Here is a 14710-nt window from a genome sequence, read left to right as displayed (position 1 = left end):
TAGAGAAGCCCCATCTTTTCCTTCTGTTCCTATGTTTGTGTTTCCTCTCAGCTTTAAGACACATCTCTTAACCCCCGTCCACTCAGCATCAACACACTGTCTGTGCTCAGTTTACACCATTAACCAGATTAACAAGAACAAAGACAGTTCAGCGTTAGCCCACACTTACATTGTGTTTGGCGTCGTTTGAAAACTAAATATTTACAAATATCTGAAGAGTTCTGGAGGTGGAAGTGCACTATGACGAGGGTCTGTGTTTACACTGACGACACAGATGAACACAACCCACCCGTTACACCCTGATCCCCTCTGTCCTCTTTCCTCCTACAGGAAACACCTTCACTCACTCACACCCTCACTCCTTCATTACAGAGTAACAATAGAAACCTCTCCCATGTTCTGGACTAAGGCTGGTTCTCTCTGTTTGAAGCTATATTTCCTGCTGTAGAGAAGAGGCGCTCAGATGGTGTTGAGGAGCCTGGGATACAGAAGTAGGACCGAGCTGGACACGTCAGAGACAGAGAATCCACTGTTTTGTAACTGACTCCCCATAGATTTGATGTGAGAGACGATGGAGACCAGCGCACAGTGTAAATAAACACAGCGCTTTATAACGAGAGAAATCAAATAAACAGCTGAAAAATCCTGTTTACATCAGGGATATAAAAGAGAGAGAAGTGCAGGGGTGTAGTGTTCACTCAGATCCAGGTTTTATCACTGTTTTGTCCCTGAAGAGTCTCTCTGCTCGCTTTCTTTTACAAACTGAGCTTCATTTCTGTTTCATCGTCTTTTGTGATTCTCCTCACATTTTAAAGCAGCAGCTCGTTTGACAGAAAAGACCAATCAAAACAATAGATCACACACAGCACTATTTTATCTGACACAAACTCACTGAGGAGAATGAATAATTAAGATTGAACCCAGCACAGAGGGGTTCAGTGAATGTGGTGGTGAGTGTGTGTAAGTGTGTGAGTGTGTGTGTTTCAGTGGAGACGCTGTAGAAGGACAGAGTGCCGGCCGGACAGTCCACATACACTCCTACTCTGTTAGATCTGGGGGGAGGAGGAGGGAGAGCAGTTCTGTTCTTATTGTGACGGACAGAGTAACTGTTATTAGAGCAGATCAGACTCCAGGACTTTTCATTCTCTCCAAACCAACTGTCAACACTGTCTCCTTTTCTCCTGATTGATTTATACGCCACTGAAATATAAACCCCTCCCCCACTCCACTTAGTTTCCCAGTAACAGCGTCCAGTCAGACTCTCTCTGCACAGAACCTGGTCCCAGACACTGAATCTCTCTGGATGATCAGGATACGACTGTTTCTCCTTCACCCACTTCACCTTCCTGTTCCCCTCAGACAGAGAGAGGTGTGTGTTCACTGTGTTTGGGTCCAGTGTGAGCTCACAGGCATCTGCACACAACAAGATACACAACACACAATCAGACATAAAATGGTACCACATTAAAATAAGAATACACTAATAAAGGTTTATAAATGGTTTAAAAGCCTGTTATTACATGGTTATTAATGAGACTGTGAACACTTTAAAAGTGATTAATAATCCTTTGTAACACAGAGAAAGGAAGTGTGACAGTGAACTCTTTTGTGTCTAATACTGAAAGTGTGAGAGAACTTAGTGAAAATGTGGAGGTAAAGAATAAGCTCAGACCTGAGAATGTGAGTTTAGTCATTTCACATGTTAAGGTTCACCACATTATCATTAAAGTAGAAAAAGACACTCTGGTGGTGGGTAATTCATTAAAGGGTTAAACTCATTAACAAATATGTGCTGGAGCTGACGGGGTTAATGTCGACTGATGGAGGAGACACAGTGAGATCAGTATTCAGCAAGATCTGAGGTTTAACTGTAGATGGATGTGGGTTCACTATTTGGCAAACAACAGGTCACTGTTGCCCTTTATATCTGTGTTATAACTGATTATTAATGTGTTAACAACATAACTATTAATAAACAGACTTTAAACCATTTATAAACCTTTATAAGTGAAGTCTTATTCTGAAGTGGTACCTACACAACACACAAACAACACACAATGAGACACAACGAATGTAAAGAGAAATAGCAGGAGAGAGAGAGAGAGAGAGAGAACCTACATTTTCTTGGTCCTGGTTTTATCCTGATCTTTCCTCCATGCTCCAACCTACAACACACACACACACACACACACACACACACAGTTGTGAGTTGATGGTTGTGTTTGAGTGGTGTGTGTTCTCACTGTTCTCTCTGAGCCCCACATTCAGCTTCATTACAGCGTCATTCATTGATGTAATTTTTAGAAACAGAAGAAAGATCATCATCTGTGGTGTTTCATCCTCTCTGTCTTTTTATCACAGAGAAATATTCTGTTTCTCTTTCTCTTGTGTTTCATTTCCTCCATTTCCCTCTGTTCCTCTCAGCCTTCAACACAGAATAATGCAGCAGAGTCGCTCTTCTACAACTGCTCCATTAAACCCTTTCTAGATCCTACACTCAGCTGCTCATTTATTAGGTTCTTCTGCCTTGTACCTGCTCTCACTGACCATTTCATCACAGACCCCTACACTGCCTGACCAACACAACTCACACACTCTAATATTTCACTGGACCACCTTTAGCTTTGATTACGCTCCACATTCACCACGGCTCTGTTTCTACAACCTTCTACAACATCACAACATTTATTTCCTCCAGAGCTGCCTTCATTTTTGGTGGAGATCTTGTATTGACGACGGGAGAGTCGGACCACTCCGTAAAGTCTTCTCCAGCACGTCCCAAAGACTCTCAGTGGGTTCAGGTCAGGACTCTGGGGTGGTCAGTTCATGTGTGAAAATGATTCCTCACTCTTTCACAATCTGAGTCTGATGAATCTTGGTGTCGTCCTGGAACAATCCACTGCTGAGACGACCTGGTCATTCAGTCCATTCAGGTCCTCAGTGGACTTCATTTTACTGCCACATACCACTGCTGAGTCTAGATCTGACCCACTGAAGACCCCCCAGATCATAACACTGCTGAGTCTAGACCTGACCCACTGAAGACCCCCAGATCATAACACTGCTGAGTCTAGATCTGACCCACTGAAGACCCCCAGATCATAACACTGCTGAGTCTAGACCTGACCCACTGAAGACCCCCAGATCATAACACTGCTGAGTCTAGACCTGACCCACTGAAGACCTCCAGATCATAACACTGCTGAGTCTAGACCTGACTCACTGAAGACCTCCAGATCATAACACTGCTGAGTCTAGACCCGACCCACTGAAGACCCCCAGATCATAACACTGCTGAGTCTAGACCTGACCCACTGAAGAGCCCCAGATCATAACACTGCTGAGTCTAGACCTGACCCACTGAAGACCTCCAGGTCATAACACTGCTGAGTCTAGACCCGACCCACTGAAGACCCCCAGATCATAACACTGCTGAGTCTAGACCTGACCCACTGAAGACCTCCAGATCATAATACCTGAGTGTGTCCAGTCTGCAGTGTGGATCCTCCAGTTTAACAGAGAGCAGCTTCACTCCTGTGTCTCCTGGGTGATTGTAGCTCAGATCCAGTTTTTTCAGGTGTGAGGGGTTTAAGCTCAGAGCGGAAGCCAGAAAAGCACAGCCTTCTTCAGTAACTAAACAACCAGACAATCTACAGAGAGAGAGAGAGAGAGAGAGAGAGAGAGAGGTAAAGTGAGAGATGTGGTATTTACTCAAAGCAAATTAAGGTGCTGTTTAGAATCAAACCAACAAGCACCAAATTCTTTAAAATTTACAAAAACACTCCAGTATCAAACAGGTTAAAATCTAAAGGTAAAAGTTATAAAAAAAAAAAAAGTTTAAAAACTTAACATAATTAATATAAAGGCCATCCTCTATTTTTGACATTGATGTGACGCCATATGTTTCCTTTTACAGACACAGATACACATTAAAAAGTACTTGTGTTGTGTTTTAATCCCAATGGAGTGTAGCCTTGGCTAATGGTTAGAGACCGGGCTTGGTACCGGAAGGTTGCTGGTTCAATCCCCAGGTCCAACAGGAACATCCACGGCTGAAGTGTCCTTGAGCAAGGCACTGAACCCCAAACGCTCTGGATGTGTGTTCACAGCCCCTAGTGCACTAGTGTGTGTGTGTGTGTGTGTGTGTGTGTACCACAGATGGGTTAAATGCAGAGGACACATTTCATTGTACGTTATACAGTGACAAATAATTGCACATCATACATTATATATTACATTATGTAAATTATAATCTAGTAATCCAGTCTTTTCCTTAATATTTTATACTAGAGCTTAATTTTCTTTTTTTTTAATGTATAAAGTCATGTTTGTGAGGAGTAGAAAATGAAGAATAAAATCCCAGAACTCTGACCTGAGTGTCTCCAGTTTACAGAGTGAACTCTTCAGTGCAGCAGAGAGCTTCTCCACTCCTGAATCCTGCAGGTCATTGTTACTGAGGTCCAGTTCTTTCAGGGAGGAGTTCACCAGTAAAACTGAGCCCAGATCTTCACAAGACTTTTCCCCAAGTTTACACCCAGTTAGTCTGTAAAGAGAGAGGACATTACTCACTGAATAGTTACAGGAACATTTCATGGACAGGTTCTCCTTCATATATTGACCTGGCTAGGAACATCACGCTCAGTGACAGAAGGAGAAACGTCACTGTGTTTTCTTTTCTCACAAACTGCCTCATTTCTCTAACGTCATTCAGAAAAGTGAGGTCAGAATCAGCTACAGTTTGTGACGGTGTGTGAATGTGGTACAGAACCTGAATGACTCACTAATCTTTACTGAACCGGTGTGAGTTCTGAATGTGTCAGTTCTGAGTTGTGTGTGGTGTTTGATTTCAGTAAAACACTCCCCTGAGAAAAATCAGCTGATGATGTGTAGGTGCAGATATCAACATTTGCGCTGCCCCCTCCAGGGTGTGTTCCTGCCTTGTACCCAGTGATTTCATGAAGGTTCCGGACCCACCGCGACCCTGAACTGGACGAGCGCTTGCAGAGAATGAACGAATGAATGAATGAATAAATGAACTTTATTTTAGCAAAAGTGAACACAGAAGAAAACATGTCTTAAAGAGACCAGTCTTTCTCTCTCTCAAATCAAATCAAATTTATTTATATAGCACTTGTCACAAAGCGGCTTCACAGAATTCCTGTCAGGGTGGTGTGAGGAGAAGATCACGGGAAGCGGACACACTCGCTACAACACAGATGATTTATTTAAGCGAAAACACGACAAACGAACTTAACGAGAAACACGAGATAACATTAACGAACAGGAAACAGGGCAAGCTAGATGATCAAACATTTCAAAACATAAACGAAGTAGGGGGTCACGAAAGGTGTAAGAGAACGAACGGGGAACGAGGAATCAGAAACGAGAAACACTACGAAGAGCCATGAGCGTGACACAAACAAAGAAAACAAGCAAACAGACAAAATCAAAATGACCGATCCCAGGAAGTGAGGGAAGAGGGCTTAAATATATGAACTTAACTAGACACACCTGACACAGATAACGAGGGAAAAGAAGGCGGAACATAGGCGGGACAAAGGCGGAGAATGAACATAAACAAAGCCATGTGCAGAGACAGGAAAACAGCGAAGAGAAAGCCCAAAAGAAAGGAGAAAACAAACCAGAAAGTGTCAAGATGTGACAGACGCCCCCCCCAAGACACGCAACTCCCGGAGCGTGAAAAACGAGACTCTCCAGGAGCTGGCGCAGGAGGGGGCCAGAAGAACCAAAAACAGGAAACCAAAAGATTCAAGACAAGATAGGAAATGGAGATGGGAACAAGGGACTAGACTTAAACGGATACTGGACAGAACTAGAGAGAAGAGACGTAGAACGAGAGAAGACAGGGTGCTGGAACTTAGGTTTGAAACTGAACGGGGACTGAGACAGAACAGGAGCAGATAAACGTGACTGGACTTGGGACAAGACGGGAGCAGAAACAGGGTACTGACATTTAGACTGGACAGAGGACTGAAGAGGACTAACAGGGAAACGGACTGGGCTTGGTAGGGGTACAGGAACTAATACCTTAACAGGAACAGAAACGAACACGGTGACAGGGACCGGAATAGAAACAAAAACAGACAAAGGCACAGGGACAAGGACAGAGACAGGAACCAGAACAGGGACAGAGACAGGGACAAAAACAACTGGTGGGTGCCCAGGACTGGCAAAAGTCTGAGGGACTGTCCAAGGTGCCAGCCTGGGCACAGTTCTGGGGATTGGCCTCGAAGTCCTTGGTGCCGGAGCCACAGTCACAGGTTCAGAAATGGCCGGAGCCACAGTCACTGGCGTAGAAACGGCCCGAAGCCACAGTCACTGGCTTAGAAAAGGCCGGAGCCACAGTCACTGGCTTAGAAAAGGCCGGAGCCACAGTCACTGGCTTAGAAAAGGCCGTGGCCACAGTCTCAGGGGCAGAAACGGCCGTGGCCACAGTCTCGGAGATAGGATCAGCTGAGGGAGCCGTACTCACGGAGACTGGAGACCCTGCGACGACGTCCACGGAGACCGGGGAACCTGCAGTGACGTCCAAGGAGGCAGGCGGAACTGCGACGACGTCCGAGGAGGCAGGCGGAACTGCGACGACGTCATCCACGGAGGCAGACGGAACTGCGACGACGTCGTCCACGGAGGCAGACGGAACTGCGACGACGTCGTCCACGGAGGCAGACGGAACTGCGACGACGTCGTCCACGGAGGCAGACGGAACTGCGACGACGTCGTCCACGGAGGCAGACGGAACTGCGACGACGTCGTCCACGGAGGCAGACGTAACTGCGACGACGTCGTCCACGGAGGCAGACGGAACTGCGACGACGTCGTCCACGGAGGCAGACGGAACTGCGACGACGTCATCCACGGAGTCAGGAGGATGTGCGACGACGTCCATGGAGGCAGAGGAATCTGCGACGTCGTCCACGGAAACAGAGGAGGCGGGCGTCGCTCTCATGAAGATAGGAGGCCTTCAAGGAGAGCTCCAGGCGTGCCATGAGGCCTGTAAGCTTCTCCTGAATGTCAGGAGTGGACGCAGAGCGGTGCTTGGGAACTGGGGTCCTAGCGACGACGTCCACGGAGGCAGAAGAATCTGCGACGTCGTCCATGGAGACAGGCGCGGCCGGAGGCGCCGCGCTGAGGAAGACAGGCGCGGCCGTAGGCACCGCGCTCAGGGAGACAGACGCGGCCGTAGGCACCGCACTCAGGGAGACAGACGCGGCCGTAGGCACCGCGCTCAGGGAGACAGACGCGGCCGTAGGCACCGCGCTCAGGGAGACAGACGCGGCCGTAGGCACCGCGCTCAGGGAGACAGACGCGGCCGGAGGTGCCGCGCGCACGAAGACAGGCGCGGCCGTAGGTGCCGCGGGCACGAAGAGAGGCGCGACCGGAGGTGCCGCTCTTCCAGGAACAGGAGCGGCCGGAGGTGCCGCTTTTACGGGAGCAGAAGTTGAAACGCCCAGCGAGGCAGGTGCTCGTGCTGTTCGCCGAGCACGAGTTGAGGATTTGTCGGGTTTGGGCGCACTCTCGAGGGACTTCTTTGAACTTAGTTCCCCCGGAGATGCGCCTCTGTTAGCCTCATCTCTCATGTCCTGTGATCTGAGGCTAACAGCCCTTGTACATAACGCCCCCCCAAAAATCTCTCCGGACCTGAGGGGGTCATTCTCTGGAGCTGGATTTTCAGCCTGCTTTCTCCTCCGGCTCCGTCGATTCCGGCTGGAGGAATCACTCGATTCCTGAATCGAGTCTTCTGTTCGGGAGAAATGAACCGCACCGGAGCTGAGCTGCAGCCGTTGACTCCACTCCGCGGCCGCTCTTAAAGCCTCCTCCACGGGATCTTTGCGGAACGGAGTCCGGCGAATTACACCTCTCCTAAAAGAGAAGTCCGTGCTAGCTGTGTCCTTGTGTTGTTCGGTCATTCTGTCAGGGTGGTGTGAGGAGAAGATCACGGAAGCGGACACACTCGCTACAACACAGATGATTTATTTAAGCGAAAACACGACAAACAAACTTAACGAGAAACACGAGATAACATTAACGAACAGGAAACAGGGCAAGCTAGATGATCAAACATTTCAAAACATAAACGAAGTAGGGGGTCACGAAAGGTGTAAGAGAACGAACGGGGAACGAGGAATCAGAAACGAGAAACACTACGAAGAGCCATGAGCGTGACACAAACAAAGAAAACAAGCAAACAGACAAAATCAAAATGACCGATCCCAGGAAGTGAGGGAAGAGGGCTTAAATACATGAACTTAACTAGACACACCTGACACAGATAACGAGGGAAAAGAAGGCGGAACATAGGCGGGACAAAGGCGGAGAATGAACATAAACAAAGCCATGTGCAGAGACAGGAAAACAGCGAAGAGAAAGCCCAAAAGAAAGGAGAAAACAAACCAGAAAGTGTCAAGATGTGACAATTCCAGTAAGACAAGATTTGACATGAAATGTAAAAAACAAAATGTAAAACCCTCAAGTGAGCAAGCCAGGGGCGACAGTGGCAAGGAAAAACTCCCCCAGCTGAGGAAGAAACCTTGGGAGGAACCAAGGCTCACAAAGGGTGACCCATCCTCCTCTGGTCAATCTACTGGTGATAATAGTTAGTAATCCGTGAGAACTTCAGTGTAGGGGCAGCTTCAAGGCACTTTTGGTGGTTGCAGGAGCGTGGGCAGCTGATCTGAAGCGTGAAGGAGGATCTCGATGATAGCTTTAACTAAAAGGAGAGAACCAGAAGGACACACAGACACGGGAGCATCCTGAAACACTGGCATCCCTCCGCTCCACCGTCAACAAACCTGAGTGATCGCGTGAAGCGGCAGGACGACAGCACCAGCGTCTCAGTTTACTATAATTCCCTGTGTCCCCCAGATCTGCCACCTTTATCTATGGGGGAGCATTAGCTACCAAATGATAAACTAAACAAATGAGTTTTTAGCCTAGATTTGAAGATTGCGACTGTGTCTGAGTCCCGAACATTTTCTGGAAGATCATTCCAGAGTTTGGGGGCTTTATAAGAAAAGGCTCTTCCCCCAGCTGAGGCCTTCTGGGAACAATTAAAAATCCAGTATTCTGTGATCTGAGTGAACGTGGAGGCTCATAAAAGGAAATTGTATCTTGAAGGTATTCAGGAGCAAGCCCATGTAGAGCTTTATATGTTAATAACAAAATTTTGTAGTCGATGTGGAATTTAACAGGCAGCCAATGAAGTGATGATAAAACTGGGCTGATATGTTCAAATTTTCTAGTTTTAGTGAGGACCCTAGCTGCAGCATTTTGAACTAGATGAAGTTTTCTTAAATTGCTGCTGGTGCATCCTGACAGTAGTGCGTTACAGTAGTCAAGCCTTGAAGTAATAAAGGCATGTACTAATGTTTCTGCATCCTGAAGGGATAAGGCATTTCTAATCTTAGCAATATTGCGAAGATGTAAAAAAGCTGTCCTAGTGATACTACCTATGTGTTGATCAAATGATAAATCCGGGTCAATTATGACACCAAGATTTTTTGCTGCTGAACCAGGTTTAACTGGAAAGTCAGCGAGATTTAAAATTAAATCTGATAATTTATTTCTTGCCACTTTTGGACCCAAAAGCAGGACCTCTGTTTTGTTGCTGTTTAGAAGGAGGAAGTTACACAACATCCAGCCTTTCACGTCTTTTACACAGTCCTCTATTTTCTTTAATCTGTGTTTGTCATCGGGCTTGGCTGAAATATACAATTGCGTGTCGTCTGCGTAACAGTGAAAGTTAATGTCATGGTTTCTTATAACTGCCTAGTGGTAACATGTATAATGTAAACAATAATGCTCCTAAAATAGAGCCTTGTGGAATTCCAAATCTTACTTTAGAATAATTTGAATTTAGATTGTTTACTTTTACGAATTGATAACGTTCCGTTAAGTAAGATTTGAACCATAATAGGGCTGTCCCTGTGATTCCAACCATGTTTTGTGGTCTATTGTATCGAAGGCTGCGCTGAGGTCAAGAAGCACCAACAGAGATACGTGGCCTTGATCAGAGGCAAGAAGAAGATCATTTGTTATCTTGACTAGAGCTGTCTCTGTACTATGATGTGGCCTGAATCCAGATTGGAATTTTTCATATAAATGATTCTTATGTAGATATGAACTAAGTTGTTGGGCCACGGCTTTTTCTAAGATCTTGGACAGAAATGGCAAATTAGAAATAGGCCTGTAATTAGACAGTGTACTAGCATCAGGATTTGGTTTCTTGATCATAGGTTTAATAACTGCTAGTTTAAAAGCTTTCGGTACATGGCCCAGGCTAAGGGATGATTTTACTATAGTTAAAAAAGGATCGATAATAGCTGGTAGTACTTCCTTGAGTAATTTTGTGGGAATTGCATCAAGTGTGCAAGTTGTACAGTTTGCGGAGGTGATAATCTTCTCTAGTTCTAACTGTGGGAGTGGGTAAAAGGTTTCAAGTCTTTCTTTTACAGTTACATTATATTTTATATCATTCACATCGGGTGGCAGCCAGGATGGATTTAATCCTGTGGCTTGAGTTTGTTGTCTAATATTCTCAATTTTATTATTAAAAAAGTCCATAAAATCTTTACTGGTGAGAGTTGCTGGAATTAGTTGTTCAGAACCTGCTTGATTTTTTGTAATTCTAGAAAACACACTAAACAGTGCTCTCGGATTATTTTTATTATTGGAGATCAGCGAGGCCAGATATGCTGAGCGAGCTTTAGTGAGGGCATTTCTATACTCTATAAGGCTGTCCTTCCAGGCAGAATGGAACACTTCCAGCTTGGTTGATCGCCATTTCCGCTCTAGTTTTCGTAATGTTTGTTTTAAAGTACGGGTCTTATCGTTATACCATGGTGCGAGATTTTTCTGTCTTATACTTTTATGTTTAAGTGGTGCTACCTTTTCTAAAGTAGATCGACAGGTATTTTCTAGGTAATCAGTTAGTACATCTAGGTCCATTGGGTCTGATGGAGTTGGAACTGGGGTCGATAGTTCTGGGAGGTTTTCTATAAATTGTAGGGCGGTAGATGGTTTTATTATACGCTTTGTAGAATAACGAGGGTTCTTACATATATTATGGCTAAGACGTAGCTCATGTGAAATTAAGTAATGATCGGAGATTGCTGAGGATTGCGGTAAGATATTAATTTTGTCAATGTTAAGACCTAGTGTCAGAACTAAGTCTAAAGTGTGACTGCAGTAGTGTGTAGGCCCTGTTACATTTTGAGTAATACCAATAGAGTCTAAGATTGATTGATTAAGATTGACTCTCTCTCTCGTTGTCATGGTAACTGAAGATATGTAATAAAATAATTGTGGGAGTAGGACCACGCACAAATTCCTCCTCTCAGCCCTACACATACCCTGCAAACTCACGTCATTTCTGCGTCAGACAAACTCGCTCCCACCTCCGCCCTGTCTCCACCCTTTTCTTGTGTGTGTGTGTGTGTGTGTGTTTTCATACCCAGTCATGAGCCACCCTCAACTCCTCCCCAAAGACTTCTGAGTTCACCTCGCCCCGTTTCAGTCTTTGTGGGCGTGGTCTGGATTAACAAACGTGTACTAAGTGCTACTCTGTGCATGTTTTGAGAATTTGATCAGACTGGAGATTAGACTGAACAGATAAACACCTCCGTCTGGGTCCATGTACCTTCTGTTCATTCTTTTTTATTTTAAATCAGATATAAAACAATGAAATCAGATGGTTATTTGCTTTTCATGTCATTCTCCAAATACATAAAATGTAAAAACGAATAATAATTATTTTTTATTTTAAATCAAAACATAAATTCTCAAAGAATAAGAAACAGAAAAAACGGTCAGTCTTTTCATTTTTAATCAAACCGTCGTCAAGGCAACTCAAGGCGCATAAATACAAAGTGCTCACTTTGATGTTTTTACACTTGCTCTTGTAAGATCACTGTTGTCAGAGCTGTTAGTTTCAGAGCAGGACAGGTTTAGAACCACACTCTGAAACAATTGTACACACGGCAAGAAGGGGACTATCTTCTACAGCCGTCTCTGAGTCTATTCCTCATTGTTATGGAGGAGAAAAGGGTTTTCCCTGAGGTGATTCACTGGGGTCAAGCTATTTGCGCTTTGGAAATTGAAGGTAAAGCCATCAGCGCTTCAAATCCGAATGCACGTTTAGGCACAACATTGTTTTTATTACGGAGAAATGAAATAATACATTGGACTAAAATTAACAAGTTATTATGATAATGTTCAAATCACTTTAATGAGGCAAAACACACACTGCTTATCTTATATATTTATGTATATTTACGATTGTTTATATGCATTTTAGCAAAATGATACAGTTGATAGCCAAGGGGTTCTTCTGTTTAATGACAGTGGAATGATTCTGGCATCAAACTCAAAGTATTAACTGGGTATTAATTTATTTATAATTGGTACAGTACAATTTCACCTGTGTCTCTACATCAGTCTCACCATTCAAAGACAAATAAGTGTTAATAAAATAAATGAATAAATAAAATAAATAGTGGAGGAGGTTGGGGGAGTTTTTCTTTTCGTGTTCTATCTCTTAATTTGCTCGCTACACCGTTAACGCTACAATGCTATAAAAACAGTGATACGACTGAAATGTTTGCACGACAAGACAGGGCCGTCACTAGAGATGAATGATGAGGGGCTAAGCTTTAACCAGGGAGTCTGGGGTAAGTGCCTCATAGCAGAACATTTCTTTGACGAGGTACAGATTGAGCAAAGCCACAAGGAGCTAAGATAACACTAGTGTACACGTAGGGGTTCGATAAAGGGTGGTTGGATCACTCTTCATTCAAAAAGAAACCAGATGGAGACGGATAAGGCACTGAGCTGGCGGCGCGCGCGTCAACACGTGTGCAGCGGCCGCTCCGGAACCAAGCGGGTTTTTGTTTGTTTATTTGTTTAAAAAACGTTTTTTTTTTTTTTTTTTTTTTTTTTTTTTTTTTTTTTCATTTTATTTATAATATATGGACGCAGGAACACCTGCAGTACGTATATATCACCGCCAGACACTGCTTCAATATCGCAAACAGGAAATTTACAGTATCAGCGATGACCTCCAGGAGACGCTGCGGAACCTCCGCTTGCTTCGGAGGCCTAGCCCTGAAGCCTCGACGTTTCCTGATGCCGGCGGCCGGGGAAGGAGACGACGCAAGCGGTGTGAGAGGAGACAGAAGCGCGGCAAGCGAGGGGGGATCCGTGCTAGGCTAAGAGCTAACCCGAGCCGGCAAGCTATCCCTTCTCTCTTTCTCTCCAATGTCTGCTCGCTGGATAATAAACTGGACTATATCAAACTTCAGCGAACTACACGGCGAGAATACAGAGACTGCTGTGTTTTTGTTTTTACGGAGACATGGCTCAGCGACAGTATTCCCGACGCCGCCATTCAGCTAGATGGGCTAGCCGCATTTCGAGCCGACAGAGACCCAGCGCTATGCGGTAAGACTCGCGGTGGTGGTTTATGTGTCTATATTAACACTGAATGGTGTAAGAATTCTGTGCTAGTCTCTGCTTATTGTTCACCGTTAGTGGAGTTTGTGGCTGTGAGATGTAGACCTTTTTATTTACCTCGAGAATTCTCCGTTGTTTACTTAATCGCAACCTATATCCCTCCCGATTCAAATACAAAACAAGCGCTGTGGGAATTATACGAAGCCATAAGCGACTTCCAAAACACACACCCGGATGGTCTGTTTATTGTTGCTGGAGATTTTAATCATGCAAATCTCAAGAAAGTGTTCCCTAAATTCCACCAGTATGTGAACTTTGCTACGAGAGGAGCGAACACGCTGGATCTTGTTTACACAAACGTTCCAGACGCGTACAGGGCAGAGCCCCGCCCCCACCTTGGACACTCAGATCACATGTCTGTTATGCTAATTCCTGCATACAGACCCATCATCAGGCGATCGAAACCTATCCTGAAAGAGGTGAAAATCTGGCCATCAGAAGCAATCTCTACTCTGCAGGACTGTTTCGAGTGCACTGACTGGGACATGTTCAGAGAGGCTGCAACTTACAGCGACAAAATCAACCTGGAGGAGTACGCATCATCAGTGACCAGCTACATAGAGAAGTGCATCGATGATGTGACCATCTCCAAGACCATCACCATCCGCTCCAACCAGAAGCCGTGGATGAATGCAGAGGTGCGTGTGCTGCTGAAGGCTAGAGACGTTGCTTTCAAATCAGGCGATAAGGCGGCCCTGAGAACAGCGAGGGCCAAACTCTCCAGAGCTATCAGAGAGGCAAAGCGTGCACACGGCCAGATCATCCACAGCCACTTCCAGAGCAGTAGAGACACTCGGCGCATGTGGCAGGGCATCCAGAGCATCACCAGCTACAAGACTACACCACCTGTTTGTGACGGAGATGCTTCCCTACCAGACGTGCTGAACCATTTCTACGCACGGTTTGAGGCACAGAACAATGTAACGGCGAGAAAGTCCACCCCTTCTCCCAGCGACCAGGTGCTGTCTTTTACTGTAGCCGACGTGAGGAAAACTCTATGCAGAGTCGACCCGCGGAAAGCTGCTGGACCAGACAACATTCCTGGCAGAGTGCTCAGAGAATGTGCAGCCCAGCTTGCTGATGTCTTCACTGATATCTTCAATATCTCTCTTAGCAGGGCCGTTGTTCCAACATGCTTCAAGAACACCACCATCATCCCGGTGCCTAAGAATTCTTCTGT

The 14710-nt window shown here is 45.4% G+C and overlaps 1 protein-coding gene across 1 annotated transcript in view; it reads right to left on the bottom strand.

The window, feature by feature from the left end:
• Positions 1-868: 868 nt before the first annotated feature.
• LOC136678358 (NACHT, LRR and PYD domains-containing protein 3-like) overlaps positions 869-14710 on the bottom strand; it is a 40754-nt gene continuing 26912 nt past the window's right edge. Inside the window, exons 11-14 of the mRNA XM_066656396.1 lie at positions 4373-4543; positions 3477-3650; positions 2119-2165; positions 869-1413 (exon numbers count right to left, since the gene is read on the bottom strand). Coding sequence (XP_066512493.1) covers positions 869-1413; positions 2119-2165; positions 3477-3650; positions 4373-4543 — 937 coding nt within the window. The remainder of the gene's footprint in view (positions 1414-2118; positions 2166-3476; positions 3651-4372; positions 4544-14710) is intronic.

This window comes from Hoplias malabaricus, chromosome 2 (genome assembly GCF_029633855.1).
Source record: "Hoplias malabaricus isolate fHopMal1 chromosome 2, fHopMal1.hap1, whole genome shotgun sequence".
Classification (NCBI taxonomy): domain Eukaryota; kingdom Metazoa; phylum Chordata; class Actinopteri; order Characiformes; family Erythrinidae; genus Hoplias; species Hoplias malabaricus.
This window is presented reverse-complemented; position numbering and strand designations above follow the sequence as displayed.